This window comes from Carassius gibelio, chromosome B13, assembly GCF_023724105.1.
Source record: "Carassius gibelio isolate Cgi1373 ecotype wild population from Czech Republic chromosome B13, carGib1.2-hapl.c, whole genome shotgun sequence".
NCBI classification, from domain to species: domain Eukaryota; kingdom Metazoa; phylum Chordata; class Actinopteri; order Cypriniformes; family Cyprinidae; genus Carassius; species Carassius gibelio.
The window spans coordinates 5,801,592-5,821,455 of NC_068408.1; the positions used below are offsets into that span (position 1 = coordinate 5,801,592).

Sequence of the window (19,864 nt, forward strand, 5' to 3'; positions counted from 1 at the left end):
ACCGCATATGAATTTTGCAATGCATCAGATTATTTTAGAAACAGCCTTAAAATGCTGCCTATGTAGGCTGCAGCACTACATTTCGAAACAGAGCCTCAGCTTCATATGTGTTGATATGTCAGCACAAACTCAGTCGCATGATCTGTGACCTTCTGCACTCTGACCTGTGATAAAATAGCTGAGCTCTGCGTTAAGACCCGTGTCATTATCCATGCAGTTCAGTCTGACCACCACGTAATCACGGGGCACGTTTTCATTCAGTGATACGTTATAAATGCTGGGAAAGAAGGTTGGCGTCTCATCATTCACGTCCAAAACTGCACAGAAAGAGTGACAGACATTAAGACGACTTAGCATTTGCATCTGAACACAGCCGGACAGTGATCCTGCTCTGTACCTGTGATAGTGAGAGTACTCGTGGATGTTCGTGGAAACTGGCCAGAGTCATATGCAATGATCCTCAGATAATACTGGCCAATCTGCTCACGGTCCAGCACTGCGGTGGAAACCAGGAATCCTGTGGTGGTGTTGAGCCTGAAGTCCAGCCGCGGCATCCCCATTTGGAGGGCCATGGTTACAGCACCATTATCACCTTCATCGGGGTCCTGTACCTGCACCTGAAGGAGGAAACCAGCAGGGGGCATCAGAGCACAGGACAGTGTAATTACAAGAACTTCAGGAGTTGACATTAAATCAAAGATGAGCCCAAAAGTGGACTTGATTTTGAGTGCAAAAAGTTTTTTTTTTTTTTTTTTTTAGTTTTACTGTTTTTGAAAGAAATCCCTTATGTTCATCAAAGTTACATTTATTTGGTCAAAAAATTGTCAAAAACATTGTGATTTTTAAATTTTTTAATTATTATTATTACTCTTTTCTATTTGAATGTAATTTGAAATGCCATTTATTTGTTCTAATGTATGAAAAGTATCATAATTATAAAAGGTAATATTGTGCAATTTAAAATGACCGTTTCGTATCTGGATATATATTAAAATGTTATGTATTCCTGTGAACAAAGCTGAATTTTCTTGCTGAATCTTTGCTTGTTGAATACTTAATCAGAGATTCCAAGTCCCTTTTGAGACTTCAACCAATCAAATGCTAACCCTGAAAACAGATGATCCAATAGGAAGCCCCTCTGGTACTTCAGCGACAAAGGGGAGGTTTAAAAAGGCAGGATCGTTATCGTTGAGGTCCAGGAGGTTCACAAACACCGTAGCGCTGGCTGAAGAGCGCAGTGGCGGCGTCCCACCTGAAGAGGGCAGCACAACAAAAAGTTACTGCTTAACTTTACTGAGTTTTCTCTAGTTATTAGATCAACTGAGGGGGAAGAAATTCTTAAAACTGAAATATCAGTTTATATTGTCAAACAGAACTGTCAAATATAATACCAAAACAGTCTAATGCGTTTGGAATGGAGTATTAGCTTATTATGTGGTGAATACTGTACAGTGTACACTGCATACATTTTCTTATAAGTGAAACAGAAAACATTAAACAATGATAAAACATTTTAAACAATACATATTTTGCTATATATTATTGTGGATATTATAATTTTTTTAAATGCTTGCACCTGGATACCTGGCATATAATACATTTTGCAAAAATAAAAATGCTTTTTTATATGATTTTGCCTAAATATGTCTCAATATATTTCAAATGGAAGTTTGATCAAATAATGAGCACAATATATATATATATATATATATATATATATATATATATATATATATATATATATATATATATATATATATATATTTTTTTTTTTTTTTTTTTTTTTTTTATAATTCTGGTTAATTAAAGGTTTGTGAAAAGTCAGGCCAACCACACTTGTTCTCTTACACTATATACACTATCTCTTATGCATTTATTTGAATAAAATACAGTAAAAACAAACAAACAAACAAAAAATGTACACAAAAAAATACAATTTACATTTTTAACTGTTTCGTATTCTTACATATTTTAAAAAATATTTTAATCTTGCAAGGAAAAGCTGAATTTTCAGCAAAAAAATAAAAAATAAACAAATATTTTTTGCATCATTATAAATTTATTTCATTTCACTTTTGATCAATTTAACACATGCTTGCTGAATCAAAGTACTATTTTTTAAAGTCTCACTGACTTATAATGTAATGTTCGCATATTGCATTTGGTAAGACCATTATGTTAACATGCTTTTCTGAACACACAGACTAGAAAGGAAGACACCAAGACAGGTTAGACAGTCCAGAAATAAAGAGACTGAAAGTTGGCAACTGTAAAACTATTTTTATTGTGACCTCAGAGACAGAGTGGCATTATGGGACGGGTGAGAGCTGCTTACGGTCAGTAGCAGAGACAATGATGGTCCTCATAAGCTGCGCGGACCGGGCGTTCTGACTCTCTCTGTCCAGCACCGCCCCACTGGTGCGGATCTTCCCGGTGTTGCGGTTGATGGTGTAGAAGGGGTTCTCTGGACTTATAGAGTAGACCACCGTCCCATTATCACCATAATCAGGGTCCACCGCTAATACCTGCACAGAGAAACAGAAGAAAAAAATAATCTTACAGGACAAAACAGAGTCCTAAGGCACTGAAATTAAATCACACCAGCCCTCTCCCTAAAGAAGAGCATGATGGGAGATTTATGCATGGGACATAACTGTCCAAAACCCTGGCTATAATTTTTTTTTAAAGAGCCAATCAATTATTCACAGTGCTGGTGGAGAAGCACTGAAATCACTTAATTGGTCATTAGAGAACAAAGGTTCTGTAGGTCTTTAATTATTAAAACAGGAAGGACCAGACAACTGTGTTCTCCATCGATTAGAAGGAGTTTAAACAGATGATGTAGAGCACAGGTATAATGTAAAGTTTATCTAATTGATTTGAACTCTGAGGGGGATATTTCACACACACATTTACTCAGGCATGTTTATAGACAATTTTAAAGCTGATATGTGTGATTCTGTGATGTTAAAATATGTTCCCCTGTCCCAGCTTAATGTGCAGCCGTTTGCAGGTCGATCCCCCTGAAGTGTCTGAAACACTGCAGCGTTTTCAAAACACTGCAACAAGGAGATGCATTGCAGAAAGTCCACTTTGCTTTTTAAGGAAACATCCAGTGACAAGGGGCTGTCAAGCTTCATAAATTATAAAAAAGCACCAAAGAATAAAAGTAATCCATATGAGTGCATTTCCTGAGGAACGCCGGTGAGCAGTGGATGTACTTCAGATACATCTCCTCTACCAGTGAGATAGGATTCAAACCTGCCCAGTGATGAGAGGACAGACAGGAGGATCTGATATTTCACCATGCCAAAAGCAGCAGATAGATCCAGCAGATTGATTTGGAATCAGCTTTTGCAATCCACAAGGCTTCCGTGACTGACAATAGTGCAGTCTCAGTTAAATGGCCTCTCCTGAAACATGACTGGTTAGTGTCCAGTTTGTTGTTCTGTGAAAGAAACAATGATACCTGGTTGTAAACTACTTGCTCGAGGGTTTTCGCTATGAATGGAAGGAGAGAGAGAGAGGCATGTAGCTGTCTAAGAGAAGTGTTTAATGTAGGTTTTTTGAGCAGTAGGGTCCCATCCCATCCCATCCCATTCTATTCTATTCTATTCTATTCTATTCTATTCTATTCTATTCTATTCTATTCTATTCTATTCTATCCCATCCTGTCTTATCCTATCCCATCCCATCTCATCCCATCCTATTCAAAGTGTCAAAAAATCCTAGCTATGTGTACTGTGCTAAACTAACTGAGACTTGTCACAGCACTTGTATACTGTTGCTCTCTCGTTGGTCTGATTGCTTCTATTGTTCCCCTCATTTGCAAGTTGCTTTGGATTAAAGCGTCTGTTAAATGATTTAATATAAATGTAAATATAGAAAAAGATGGGGAACGCTAGTGTTAGAGGGTCATTTTTATAATAAATAAAAAGAAAACAAGTAGATAAGATAGAAAAAGAAAAGAGAAGTGTTAGAGGCTCTTTATGAAAGAGTAAATTATTACTATATAAATATATATATATATACACACACACACACACACACACACACATACAGTATATGTTTGGTGAGTTATTACTTGATTAAACCACACTATACCACTATGCCACTATGGTGAGTGGTAAATGGAGTTATGGACTCAGAACATCCTTTTGAAAAAAAAAAAATATTTTAACACTGGCAAATAGTTTTTTCTTGCCTTAAAAAAATATAATTTACAGAGATTTCTGTGTAAAGCAGAAAAAAAAATTATTCTGGAGACATTTGGTTTTTACGTTCACTGTCCTGTGATTTAAATTATCCATCCATTTCTTCCTTTGTTCTGTTTTATCTCTCTCTCTCTCTCTCTCTCTCTCTCTCTCCTGCACGGTGTCCAGCAGGGTAATGAAGTATGCACTTGACTCTGGGCTACATTTTAATTAGTCATCGGAAACCTCCTAATGAAGTTCAGGTCTGGATTGTTTATTAACGGACAATCAGGGGCATATTTAGCCAAAGTCAGAGCCAGTAAAAAAAACACCCTAAATATCGACGAGCAGAGGGTAGAAGCCCAAGATTTCTAGAGGCCTAACCACATTTAACTTCAACAACACAAAGCCACATCTCAAATTCAGCAGTTTTCCAAATTATTGTAAAGCCATCAGTTTGCATTTAGTTTACCTTTTCCTCAGATCCCATGAACAAGGATATTTATCACAGTTCAGATCATATGATTTATATCGAATGCAAAAATGCCAAGATCTGGCGGAAACCACCAACTACGTGCACCAGTCAGATACAAAGTTGGTTACCATGTAATGACAAATGTCTTTAATATTTGTAGTCTATTACTGTGGTAAAATTGATTTGAAAAAAAAAGGCAGGTCAAATGGTCTCTTGTCTAATTGGGTGGTCTTTGGCCAGTCTGGATCATCTTTTTCAAGTCAAGTGATAATATTTGTATAGAGCTTTTTAGAATCCATTTTATTTTAAAACAGCTTTATAGAAAAGCATGCCTTCATGTCTTAAATGTCCCTTTAAAGAAGCCAAAGGTGACACCTATATGCCAATAGCCAACAGTCTGGCTCATTGAGACTGTGTGATGATTAGTGGCAGGTAAATTTGAAATCAATTATACAACTGTAAGGGCAACAAAGTGGCAGCTCTTTTAAATAATAACAGCAGTCAACACTGAAAAATAGCAGAAAAAGTATGTAGTGGTCATAATGTCCCCTATGATTACAAGCCAATGAACCACTTTTACCGCTATTGAGCACCAACTGTTGTACAAATCACACACTTCACCTTGAAAATTCATTTTTTTTAGCAGCCTGCATGGGAACCTGATAAACACGATGTTGCTTCCTAGTGGACTAATTACCCTGTAAACCCAAGCAATTCCAGATACACCCACCGTACACGTCATCATAGGGAGAAATCTTGAACATTTGTGACACTCTCTGCCATATTAGCATAGACACATGCCTGAATTAGGGATGCACGATAATATCGGCACAACATCGGTATCGGCCGATAAAAGCTTAAAATGACCATTATCGGTATCGGCCGATATGAATATTTCTGCCGATGAGCAAAACCGATATTCTCCAAGTGAAATAATTGACCTGTTTTTCAGATGTGAATGTCTGTCTACATTTGTAAAATAATAAATTTATGGTAGAATCAGTACAGAAGACATACATGGATTTCTCTTCAGTAAAATTAAAGTTTAAATATATCAGTATATATTTGTATATATATCGATATCGGTATCGGCATCGGCCAAAATTATTTAGAAAATATCGGCATATCGATATCGGCCAAAATCCAATATCGTGCATCCCTAGCCTGAATGGAAAGCAGCAGTACACCATTACTGTTTTCTTGCTGTAGCTGCTTGTAAGTGCCAAAGATGCATTATAAGTGTTGTGTTTTGGCATGAACTAATAGAAGTCTCCATAGATTCCCTCCATCTGAGCTGCTGAGAACACTGTGGTTAAGTTTCATTTTCAAAGGAAATGCTCCAGAAAAAATCTGTAATGTCCTATGATTGCGCCAATTATTTGAAGCCGGACTTCCACACAAACAAGGGTCATTTCAATGCTGGATTTTTGAATTCTTAATTTTGATTTTTGAAAGCGGTATTAATACTAGGGGTGCACGATATTATCGTAACGTTATCAGAAACGGAATAAAGGCTTAAAATGTAAATGTCGGCATTGGCCGATTTGAAACTAAAAAGCGACTTAAGAAAATAACTATACGTTTATTACTTCTAACAAATACATTTTTGCTTCATAATAACTCAAAATAATTTGTTTATAATTTTGGCACAGGAGAGACTTGGTGTTGTTTCAAAACAAAGAAAAATATATATCAGTATCGGCATCGACTATACAGTAGGCCAAAATGATTTGAAAAATATCGGCTTATAAGATATAGGGAAAATCTAATATTGTGCATCCCTAATTAATACCAATGCCAAGTGTGCAAATGTCAGCTCCAGACAAATAGCAGTCATATTCTGTTTTCCAAAGCCTTTCTGAAAGAGCTTCTTGGACCTTCTTGGAACTGTTGCTAAAGCTACCATTTCTCTGCTTGTTTTTACTAATGCCTTCACGTCCTACCAAAATGATTGTAAATTGGAATGTGGTATTTAAAGTGCCCCATTACTGATTTTTGAAAATTACCATTCATGCAGTGTGTAACACAGCTGTAAGTGAATGAAAACATCCTGAAAAGTCTTCTGAAAGTGCCCTGTGTATAAAGTTATGGTCTCTCAAAAGAAAGAGTCGACTCTGAATCACTGAAACGAGTCATTTTTAAAATGAATCCCAAGCCATTTCATGTTATCATCAACAGGAAACATTAGTATATTGCCTGCCCACTTGTTGGTCTTTTCGGGTTGGTCTGAATGAAAATGCAAAGTCATTCTTTGCCACTAGGTGCCACTTTTGGAGCGGTAAAATAGCTGTATCCCCAGTAACGCTGTACACAAAGCAGCACTGCGCTCACAAACACTGCTTTATCAGGCATTACAGACATGATGAAATGAAAATGAGAACAATCAGACCAATCACCGCAGATGAGTGTCACACAAAGGAGAGGTTTGAAAAAATGAATCGTTGAGCAAATCGTTTGGGAGTCATTGAGCAATTAAGGTAAAAATAAATACATGTTATAAGCCTTGCATGCATGTCAACCTGTTATTGGAGACTCCCAAAACAAAAATATGAACAATTCATTACCCATGATAGGGGCACATTAAAAATTGCATATGAAAGTTATGTAAAGACCGCTCGAAAGTTTCTGAAATTTTCATTGATTGAGATTGTATGTCTGTGCTTGTAAGCCGGAGCATAAGCTCTTGAAGCTCCGCCCTCTTCTGAAAAGGGGGCTGGGGGCACCAGCTCATTTGCATTTAAACAAACACAAACCATAAAAACTGTGCATTTTGGTTCATACCTTAAGTGGCAACCCGAAGTGGCAACTTTAACAAGCTACAAAAAAATTATCTGTGGGGTATCTTGAGGTAAAACTTAACATACACACCCTGGGGACATCAGTGTCTTTTTTTTACATCTTGTAACATGGGGCATAATAGGTCACCTTTAAGATTTTAGAAACTCTAAGCCTCTTCCAAATGGTCCCTGGCCGTACGAGACTGAAAGTAGAGATGGTGTGCCTGACATTAACATATTAAATAATTTATTCATTCACCAAAGGAGGAAAACCCTCAAGAAGGGATTTTTCACATACTTCAAGCAATAGAATAATACAAGAATATAGTAATCTCTGTAAAACGTTCCAAGGACACTGAGGTGAAAGCCCATTTTGAATTCAGCTGCAAAACTGTAGCCGATCAAAGAGAGGGACAGGGGTTTTCTCCAGATGGAGAGGAGATGGAAACTTGCTCCTCTGGGTATGGTGGGGATTTGACTCTGAGAGAAACTGTAAGACATTATCACTCATAAAATCAATAGCACTAACTATGTTTACCTGCTGACACTAGAATCAAACCGCTGCTTCAAAACTGTGAAAGTATTTCTGTATCTTATTTCATCTACAGGATTCGATACACATCTAATATGATGGGTTTTTAGTCTTTTTGGTGTCTAATCACACCATGACACTCTACTTCCTAAAAGGGGAACTATGCAGCATTAAAAAAAAATAAGAATAAAAGCCATATGATATATTTTTGTCTGAACAGACTAAAATGTAAGCCATGATTCACTTATGTCTTCAGACAAAATTAATTCACACTTGTGCACAATTGAAAAATCATGGCCAAACAATGCCAGACCGCATTTTAAAATGGATAAATTAAAATACACACAGAGAATGAGATCTGAGAGCTGCACCAGAGAGAGAAATCTATCAGAGAAAAAAAGAATAATAATACTAATTAATTAAATAAATAAATACATTTCAGGATTTTCTTTACACACACATACACACACACAAAATTGAGGACATATTCCTTTAAAAACTATTTAGTTAGTCAGAAGTGTTTTGAAACATGCGGCATTGTTCTTAGTGATAATGCAAATTTTGTCTCTGTATTGGAGCACACTGGCTTATAGATAACTTTAAGACCAACATATTGATACTAACACCCAAAAAACTGACATTTTGTATTTATGGGGACTTTAAGTTGAGAGGAACTGAAAAGCAAATGTATCATTATACAGGTCAAAGGTCACAAGAGGATTCAGAAGTTTATAAGCCAGTTTGAGATAAAAACAAAAAAAGGCTGTTGAAAAGGTTAATGGTCAGATCAATGCACTCACAGTAATGACGTCAGTATCGATGGGACTCATCTCCACCACATTTGCTTGATACGGTTCATCTCGCCACATGGGGGCGTTATCATTTATGTCCAGAACAGTGATGTTCACCTGCAGTGGACAGATCCACAGACAAATGCTTGTCATCTTTCACATAATGCATTGCTTCAGGTGATTTCAAATTTGGTGAAAACAGACAACCCTAATTGACACCTAATTTCAATAAGTAATTAAATATACTAATAATAATCATCACAATACATAATACAGTAAGCTCACTTATAGTTGTCTAAGTGTCTGTCTAATGTGGATCAAAGGGTCAGCCGTTACCGTAGCGATGCCGGTTTTCTGCTGTGGTCCCACCCCTCCATCCACAGCTCTTACGATCAGAATATACTCAGACTTCAGCTCTCGATCCAGAAGAGCTGTGGTAGTGATCTCTCCTACACACACACACACACACACACACACACACACACACACAGTCATATTCAGGCAGCTGGACAAAACTCAAGATGTGGTGATAATGTACAAAGTAATATATTTGTTTCAATCTGTTTAGAATTGCAATTTAGCATTCTGAGTGGCCCACACATGAAAAAAAAATGTCATCAACCAATGGGATCAGTTTGGGGCGGGGCTACCTGGATTAATTGAAACTTGTTCCAAAACATTATTTTGCATGACGTTTTCAAAACATATACAAATAAATAAATAAAAATTGTGATATGAAAATCTGTAACTATTACTATAATTACAGGTATACTAAGTGAGTTCTGAATGACAGCACTTATTTTTGCGTAATTTCTTCATGCAAATGGGAATTCTGTTTAGGAGTATTCATGTCTTTTCAAAACTCTCAACCTTTTCATTCTGACTTCTTTTGGAAGGGTTTTTGTCTTTATCAGAAAATTAATTGGAAAAATAAATAAATGAATGAATGAAAATAATATAATTATATAAATATATTTAGTTTAAAATGTACTATTTCTGAGAAAATAAAATAAATACAAATTTGAATAATACATAAATAAATACAATGAAAATGGCAACCAGCACTTGTAAATGGGCCAAGCAGACATGATTACTGACTGTATCCGAGTTATTTGAAAAGACCTTTGGTCTGTGAGACCCCAAGGAGGGCATTAGGGTTAAAGGGCAGGTGTGAGTGTGTGTGCTGTTGTCCACCTGAGCGAGTGTTGAGTCTGAACTGTGTGCTGCCCTGCAGGGAATAGATGAGAGAGGGCTGACCAAACTCCCGAGACGCGTCCAGGTCTGTAGCGTTCACAAACAACACCGTCGCTCCTGACACAAAAGAGAAAGGTAACAGGATGTAAACAAGCCATCAGATAATAAATGTGGGAGACAGACAGTGGTATGAAGAGAAAAAACAGACAGGCAAAGCTTGAGGGATGGTCTTCAGACAGGACGTGGTTAGTTAGTGTGCAGTGCTGTGCATTGATGAAGACAGGGATTTCAGGATCATCAGAGCGCGTTCAGTACCCATGACACACACAAGCACACAACAGAGTAAATGTAATTTCCCTTTGACGATTAAAGACGAGTCTATTGTGTGGAGTAAAAGCATTGAGTGAATAAATGCATGAGAATCACACCTTTTTCCTCTGCGCACAACCTTCTTGTTCAATTAAAACATATAAAGGGAAAAATAAATCAAATAAACCAAGACTGAAGGCAAATATATTGAAGGAGTTTTGTAGTGTGTCCAGAACGAAGCAGCACACAGAAAAAAAGACTAGGATTGCATTCCCTGAAAGAAACACAGTTCTTGTCATGTGGTGTGACATTAGTGTTTGCACTCAATAGATAAAATAAATAATTAATTCAATAAATAATAGATTCAATAAATGCAAGAAAAACAAGTCCAATAACAAATCCTTCTACAAACAGACATAAAAAGATTAAATTCAGGAAGCAAATACTACTAATGAGCATTATTATTCGCATAATACTCACTTATAAATAGTGGGAGATTTTCAATAAAATACAATAAAATATTACCACAAAAACAAAACATTATTATCAAAAATTATATCATCACTGGCAAATAGTGGAAGATTTAATAAAATAAAATAAAATAAAATAAATGATTAGCACAAAAACAAAACATTACAAGGACAACATCAAAAACAAATAGTGGGAGAAAAATAAAATAATGTATATACATATATATATATATATATATCAATTCACACATGTTTTTGTGCTGATTTATATAAATTAATTTTAATTTAGTTTTTTATATATATATATATATATATATATATATATATATATATATATATATATATATATATATGTATAAAACTGTCCTAGCTCTGGGAAAACAGCACTTATTCACACAAACCATTTTATTAGTGTTGAACAGAACTAGTGCACAGCTGGCTGAGCGTTGTAAATCATCACTGACAGGAATCTAGTTATGCTGTCATCAGGTTTGAGCACTCTACATGTGCTAAATGTTGATATATTCTTCCATTTTTTGATAATATAATTGTAAATGTACCTGCAACGATATTCTCGGCTATGTTGACGATGTAAGACGGGAGGCTGAACTCGGGTGGGTTGTCATTCTCATCCTGCAGAGGAAGAAGAGAAGAGATCAGTGTATTAGGTATCAAAAAAAATCTTTAAATATTAACTCATTAATTTTCCACAGGAGAAAAAAAACTGCTTTTGGTTATAATTAAATGTATTGATGGAGTGCTTTGGGGGTTTAATAGAAACTCACAAGCTGTGGCGATGGGAAATTATTCAATATCAGACACATTGGGCCCTATTTTAACGATCTGAAACGCAAGTGTCAAAGCGCGAAGCGCAAGTAAGTTTGTGGGCGGGTCTCGGCGCTGTTGCTATTTTCCCGGCGGGATAAATGGCTCTTGCGCTCGGCGCAAATCTAAAATGGGTTGGTCTGAAGTAGCTTCATTATTCATAGGTGTGGTTTGGGCGTAACGTGAAATAAACCAATCAGAACTTCATCCAACATTCCCTTTAAAAGCAGGTGCGCAAGTTCCATTATGGATTGCTATTATTATGGCGTATTTACCAGGCGCACGCCAGGAGCGGTTCACAGCCGAGGAGACTGATGTTCTTGTAAGAGCAGTGAAAGACAGAGAAGTTGTGTTGTATGGGGATGGGAGAAACCCACCCAAAATAGCGTCGGTTAAACAGGCGTGGGAGGAAATAGCCACAATTGTTTCATCGATTTTTTTTTCCTGGTTCTTGACGGACAAACCAATTTGTCAGATGTCCTTATACATATATGACCTCAAACAGGTCTGATCCTTAATTACTACAATTAGCCTGAATAATTTGTAAGCTAGATTTATGCCTATTTTTTCACATCTTCGTGGCACACCACAATGATTTCCGTCATCTCATGTGTTAATATTTTTTTTAAGTGTAACAATTTATGATTTGCAAAAATAACTGTTGCATCTGTGTAGATTACATGAACAAAGTGTATGCGCGTTGTGCACGCTATGCATTATGGTCAAGCATGCGCCCTTAAAATAGCATAATGAACAACGCGCAACGCGCCACTGACTTTAGACTAGGTTTTTTTCTGGTCAGTGGCGCAATTGTTTAATGGAACATCAAAATAGCACCAGGGATTGTTTGCGCCGGAACACGCCTCCTTTTTTGCGCTGAACCGCCCAGGGAGTGCAAGTTCATTCACTAGTTTAGCGACGTGCTTCTGTGGAGGGAAAAGCGCGCTTTGCGCGGGTGCAAAATAGGAATGACACATGCGTCGCTGTACAAAGTCAATTGCGCTGGGTGCAAGATAGGGCCCATACACTGTTTTAACACTTTAATTCAGTTCAACATTCAGTAATAACACACACACACACTCTCTCTCACACACACACACACACACACACACACACACACACACGGATGTGGATGTGTCAAACCCCTGCTGTTTTTCAGATGAAATGTGTCTAATCGGAATCATAATAAAAGAGCAGAGAAATGTCAGAGTGAAATTATCCATGGATTAACCGTTCCAGTCAACGGACCTCAGAGAAAACCCATGAATTCAGAATTAACACACAGATCACACAACGCCAAGTTTGTGTGGGTTTGTTTGTGTGTGAGCAACGGTTTTGGGTAATCTTTGTTTTCACCTGATTCTAAAATGAAGTTAAATTAAGTAAATGAAGTAAAGCTCAAACACTTGTGACGTAACATTAATACTTGTCTTTAATTTTTCTTTATATACAAAAAAAGCTAAATTCACATGCAAGTCTGTAAACATTAAAATACTCACTGTTACAATAAGACAACCGCATAAACAGCATGCCTGTTAATATGAAATTTGGGTAAAATCTACATCTATTTTTTCTTCGTTACATTTGCCAAAGACAATGTAACGCTAACCTTAAAACAGTGAAAATGACAAAAACAACTTAAAGCTCAAATAATATTTAAACAGTACATCTGTAATTTTATAAAATATAAAAGCATCACATTTCTAATTTCTGCTATTAAATCCTCATTCACTTTCATTGTAAGTGCCAAAGTTTGGGATCAGTATTAATATATCTTAATATTTTAAGAAAATCCAATCAAATTTAATAAACATATTATAATTATTAATTAATAATAATAATGAATAATAATTTTATATATTATATATAATTATAATTATAAGTTAAACTGTGAATTAATTTAATCCATATATATCCATATATATATATATATATATATATATATATATATTATTTTTATTTATTTTTTTTTTTTTTTTTTGAAACAATTATACATTAGTTTCAGGATTCTTTTATCTTTAAAAAGTTCTAAATATTTACAGAACTTATTTGAATACAAATCTTTTGCAATATTATAAAAGTCTTTACTGTTATTTTTGAGCAATTTAAAGCATCTATGATCAATAAAAGTATTATTTCTTTCCAAAATAAAAAATAATTACTGACCGCAAACATTTGAACGGTAGTGCAGCTGACATGATATTACAAACATCTGCATAAAGTTTTCCTCGAATCATCGTCCCGCAGGATGGCACTCTTTCATGGTGCAGTATACTGAACAACATTGCCTCCGAAGGGTTAAGTGTTAAGTGTTAAGTGTCACTCACAAACAGCTCTATGGTGACTGGAACAGTGCTGTTGAGGGACGGGTTCCCTCCGTCTCTGGCCATCAGAGTCAGAAAGATCAGTCCACCTGGAACCTGCTCATAATCCAGAGGACGATTCACCGTGATGACTAATAAACAAACAAACAGTTGACACGCAAATTGAATAAATATAAAAACTGAAAAACAAATAAATCACAACATGCATACTAGACAGCCATCTATAATCAATTTATGAAACACCAGAGGTCACAAAGGCTTCTCTAAAGGCATTTTCACACTTTAAGGTGTTAAACCCAAATCCGATTCCTGAGCGATGGAGAACGAATAATGTAACCCATCACCAAAACGAACAAGCAGTGAAATCATATTATTAGGTGACTTTGAATTGAACACAGACCTGCGTAGCCCTCCACCACACTGATGCTGAAATATGACCTGAACAGAGAGGCGTAGATGATGGAGTAGGTCAGGATGTTATTGGGAGGAGAGTCCTCATCCGTCGCCTGAGAAACACACACAGAGAGACACAGAAGGTCATTATATCATTATTGTTATGACTGTTTCCAAACACGTTTCCCGAACACTCATACGTCCCTTTCCTCATCTGTTATTGTAGACAAAAGCAGGGAAAGCCAAACAGACTCATGCTTGGTTGAAGCTAACATTTAGCATTTAAACAAACAAACATGTTTTTATAGCATTATACCTTGTTATTGTTAACTATATTATAACTACTAAAATGTTTTCATTAATCAAAGGCTGAAATAAAATAAAATGCAATTTAATATTAGATTTAAAAAAACCTTTAAATTAGACATAATAGAAAATGAGAAATGTTGCCTTGAAAAACAACTGACATTCTGCAAGGCAGAATCAGAAACTTACGTAATTTGTGCATAATGGTTTTATTAACTAAACACTAACACAAACTAGTCTAACAAACAAAGTAATATACATACAATCCCTCATACAGGGGAATGTGTCTTTCCTTTGGAAAATGTAGTGAGAGGGAGAACTCTCAACATGCCATTGGGTCGTAAAGGTTTATAAGGGTCCTGGTGTCATTCCCAGACATGCTGGTGCCCAGTATGTTTATTAGATGAGGGATCTGTGATTATTTGTTAAACTAATGAATAACTGATTCATTAAATCTAAAGTCCAGACGCTACAGAAGGATTAAAAAAACTGACAGAACTCTACAACAACACACATCGCCACCTGCTGGTCAGATAACTGCTGTCAAACTGTCAATCACAGCACAGATTAGAGCAGACAGAGAGAATTAAACACTAACTGAGACATACTGAACACTAGCAGAGTGAATGACCCACGATTACACATCAGAACATTCACATTCAACTCAAGGGCTCTGTCCTCATTTCACATTCTCGTTCTGATTGTGCTCGATTCATCAGTGCATGTGTTTTTCTCTGAAAAAAACTTTCCAACTCAGCTGACATCACAAATAACGAAAAATGTTCAACCCTTCCCATCCATTCTGATTCAAAGCATCCACTTTTTACCATTCAATCTCTACCTGAAGGATAAAATTAGACTCTGCCCAACATTTCCCATGAATAATATATTTTTTTTCACCACAAACATCAGCTACAAAATTAAAATGTGTTGTTAACAGTGTTTCCTGATTCTAGCTTGTTTTTCTAAACTGTATATTTCTTACCCGGGCTCGGACTATTTGTTGTGGAGCCTGTTCATTCTCCAAGAGAGAACCCGTATACGCCTCCTTCTGGAAGACTGGCGCATTGTCGTTAACATCCAACACGTTAATGCGAAGGCGTCCTGTAGTCTCCTCCCCTCCTCCATCACGGGCCAGTATTGTTAGAGTAAAGCGTCTCATGAGCTCATAGTCCAACCGGTCTCGAAGAGTCACCCAACCTGTCTCAACATCCAATGAGAACCTGGGGGAGGAGTTAATATATGGAAATGAGTAACTGTTAACCAATTAATTGTTCGCAAGAGATATACATTGCTTTTAAAACCATTACAAGCGATTCTAAAATTAAATGTGCTTTTGATCTTTTCTTTTGTTAGTGAATTGCTTGAACTGGATGATTTAAGTCATGAGTAAGAATCAATCGGAGCGGTTCCAGCGTAAATGACTCAATTGAATTAGTTTTTCTGTTCCTCCACTTTTCGTGTCTTCAGCCATGTTTACATTACATTGTCAGTACTACTACTGGCTTAGGAAAAAACGATAAGGTTTACAAATAAAATATTCATATTTCCATTTCCAATATAAAATCCAACACAAATCTACAAACATATTCAGGTGAGGTAACTGGTTTACAGCTGACTAGTGAAAACACTCCATAAAAATGGATGGATGGACGGACAGACAGACAGACAGATAAACAGAGAGATAGATAGCATGAAGTAAACAGTGTGGTAGTATTTAATTTGAAACACAGCCACAGAAGAAATCAGTCTATGGAAACAGAAGAGAAAGGCATGCAAATCTACAGAGATGTGGATTAAATTAATCAGAGGAAATGAATGAATTAAACAGGATGCTGTATCAGTGTGAAAGGTCACAGTATGTTAATGAATGATAATCTCACTGGTCTGGCTCATCGCTGAAGTAATAACGAACCACTCCAAACGTGCCAATGTCATTATCCGTGGCCTGCAGAGAGAAACACACAAACAGGGAGCAATGGGCATCATCAAGACACATACTCTTGGTCATTGTGTATGTGAATGTGTGTGTTTGTGTATCCTTGAGTGTGTTTCAGTGTTTTAATATTGAGATGATGGTGTCAGCATCCCCTGTCCTACCCTACAAAGTACTCTGTTCTGCACGATTAACGTTGAACACACACACACACACACACACACACACACACAGACGCTCTTCAGGAAGGACCATAAGGAGAAGAACTCTCCTCACACCAGATGGGCTGGCAAGAACTGGGCGCCCTGTCCTCTGTCCCAAAACAACACAAGCTTTTGCTTCACCTCTTAAATTGTCAGAACTGCCTTTATAAAAGTAAAGAAAAAAAAAAAAAAGTAAAGATGAGTGACAACATATAAGTGGTCTCACTGACATGTTCACCCACACCTCCACACTCGCTCAGCCTTATTTCTGCTGCTGTTTAAACCCAAGTGAGCCACGTTGATGTCTATACAATTTGGAGTGCTCTATAAAGACAGCAACTCCACATGTTATACAGAAGTGCATGCACTGGAGACTTGACTCACAATTCATTTTAAAAAAGTTTGACTTAACTCATTGCTAAGATAACAATGTTATAATCTAATGAGCATAAATGAAAGTGGGAAAATTAAGTGTTTCCAGAAACCACAGTGACAGATGCTGAATTTGGCACTCATCAACATCATAAAAACTGCCCGAAATGACATTGCATTTGACAATAAATACAGCACAGGAACATGAAGAGAGATCCCAGTAAAGTAAATAGCACATAGACAGCATAAACTGTGTGTGTCAGGTTGTGCATGTGGAAATAAAGTTCTTCAGTGCTGAAGGGAAACAGATTCAAACCTGACTTGTATCTTTATGCAAATTAATACAAAAGGTTGAAAAACAAGTCACCACAGAAACAACAGCGCAGCTGCGTATGTGTGTGAAAGAAAAACAGAATATGACAAGTGACACTTCTCTTCTAACACGCACACAAACGGCAAGTGTAACATCTGTTAGATCCTGATATAGAGAGAATTAGTTTTCTTTTTTGGAAATGATAATCTATCAAAGCAGATGTGCAGGTGTCTGTTATCAGACAGTTGTTATTGGGGCTTGATTTGGTCGACTGAAACTGATCTGTAGAGTTTTCCACAGCTATTTGCTGTAATTATATACATACACAGTCTCATTCTCAATAGACTTATGTAGACAGACTTTGCCAATAGACAACGTCTGGTCCAATTTGTAGCTTAATCCAGCCAAGAACTGGCCGCTTGGACAGGAAGGGACCATCTGATGACATTTAAAGTGACCAACCATACTTTGTTTTCTTTATGTGACATTTAATGCCAAAAATAATGAGGCCATAATAAGTGAGACAGGTTATACCAAAACCATCAGAAACATTAGTGGAAAACAAGAGTAATACCAAGCCATCCAAATATAAAAATATTATAGGCTATTTAATGGATATGACCAAAATCAAACATACGAATATAAATGTGTATAAACAGTTTATATATAACTGGCACTGCTTGTTTTATTATTAGGGCCGGGACTTTAACGCGTTAATTGAGATTAATTAATTACACAAAAAATAAAGCGTTAACTAAGATTAATTAATTACAGAAAACAAATTCCCGCATTTTTAATAACTTATTTTTGCACCGCGGAACGTTTCTCACTGGATGCGTTTCGGCAGACCGATGATACTGAAGCACCAACTAGCGTTCGCATATCACCGCAGCACTTTTTTTTTTTTTTTTTTTAGTTTTTTTTTTATTTATTTTTTATTGAAGATATAAAGATTTACAAACAAACATGGCTGCATAAAGTCAGTTTACATATCACCGCAGCACATCGAACCTCAAGTATCACCTCAACGCAAAACATATAGCAGCTAGCGCGGACTTTACACTTTATGTTGAACTATGTATTATTTTGTTGGTGCAACAGTTTATGTTGAACTCTTTATTGTTTTGGCCAAGGTTATTGAGAGTTGGACTTAGTATGTTATGGCCTCTGAAGCAACAGAGAGATGTTTTCTAATAGTCAGTGTTTCCAATGTTCTGAATGTAATTGACAGCATTGTGTTTTACTTTAAAAAAAAACACTTTACAGAAGGTTCCAGCACCTATAAGTTTCCTGAATTTCTGAAATGTACTATTTCTAAATTGTTTCTAAATATGCTATTGCTACACTTCATGGCAAAAATTGCACTGGTCTGCTAGACTTGGTTGAACAAAAATAAACAATATTTTGTTGCTTAAGCTTATGTATTCAGTCATTATTCAATGGTATACTATAAATCCATGTGAGAAAAAAATTACTTCGATCTGTTCTCAGGTCAAATATTTATCTGCGGTTAAAATGCGATTAATTTCGATTAATTAATTACAAAGCCTCTAATTAATTAGATTAATTTTTTTAATCGAGTCCCGGCCCTATTTATTATCAATGATAAGGTGTGACTTCATTCCAATTTGCTCTTTCATTTAATAAATTCTGTTTGTTGTTTTAATTTTCTATATGCATTTCAATAATGATCTGATAAAGCTGAATTTTTATCCAAGCCTCTGCCAAAAATGTACAGTCTTAAGTCTGATCTTCAGCTAATATAGTGTTTCATGCTACACTGATGGGATATTTTTGCAGGAGTCTGCCTGCGGAGTCTATATTGGGTGTTTGTCACATTTGACAAAATCCCTTTTGATGTGTGTGAATCCCAGAGCTCGTGCCTGTAGAGTGTGATGGACTGTGCTTCTGATTCAATTATTTTAGACTGATTCGCATTGAAACGGGATGTCAAATTTGATGTTCTTTTACAGTTTTACTTAATTTTTAGTGGTGCTGATGTTAATGTCAAGGTAAGCATATGATGTAAGAGCTTGTTGTCTAATTTCTCTCTCTGGCGAGCGTTCTGTGATGAATCACGGCTGGGTGCTGGTAATGGGGTTTCAGTTGACTGGTGGTGCTGCTGGTGTACAGGGTCATTGAGTTGTGCTGCTGTCAGTGCCACTATTACAATCCATGATTCAACCCTGCCCTGATGATGACCTCACCCTCTGTGTGTGTTTGTGAGTGTGGATCATGACCAGTGCTCGCCTGATGCCAATCTATAGTGTATTCAGCCAACCGGCCAAAACAGTTTGTTAGACGAAATGCTGCCAGAGTTTTACTGTGACACGGGTGGAACACCAATGGACAGCAATGCTTACTTCCTTCGTCTCAATAACTGAATTAAACAGCCAATGAGCTTACACTTCTGAACGCATTCAGCCAATCAGTGTGATCTGTGAAGAAAAG

At 36.5% G+C, this 19,864-nt stretch overlaps 1 protein-coding gene across 2 annotated transcripts in view; it reads right to left on the reverse strand.

Annotated features, from left to right (window-relative positions):
• Nucleotides 1-19,864, reverse strand: part of cdh23 (cadherin-related 23) — a 226,438-nt gene that overhangs the window by 52,865 nt on the left and 153,709 nt on the right. For both annotated transcript variants that reach the window (XR_008156620.1, XM_052573041.1), the window contains exons 14-25: nt 16,473-16,537; nt 15,575-15,812; nt 14,291-14,396; nt 13,894-14,021; nt 11,302-11,374; nt 9,963-10,079; nt 9,105-9,217; nt 8,778-8,885; nt 2,336-2,525; nt 1,107-1,252; nt 398-617; nt 165-317 (exon numbers count right to left, since the gene is read on the reverse strand). Coding sequence is in view for 1 of the 2 variants with exons in the window: in XM_052573041.1 (XP_052429001.1) it covers nt 165-317; nt 398-617; nt 1,107-1,252; nt 2,336-2,525; nt 8,778-8,885; nt 9,105-9,217; nt 9,963-10,079; nt 11,302-11,374; nt 13,894-14,021; nt 14,291-14,396; nt 15,575-15,812; nt 16,473-16,537 (1,657 nt within the window). In the remaining variant the exon portion in view is untranslated. The remainder of the gene's footprint in view (nt 1-164; nt 318-397; nt 618-1,106; nt 1,253-2,335; nt 2,526-8,777; nt 8,886-9,104; nt 9,218-9,962; nt 10,080-11,301; nt 11,375-13,893; nt 14,022-14,290; nt 14,397-15,574; nt 15,813-16,472; nt 16,538-19,864) is intronic.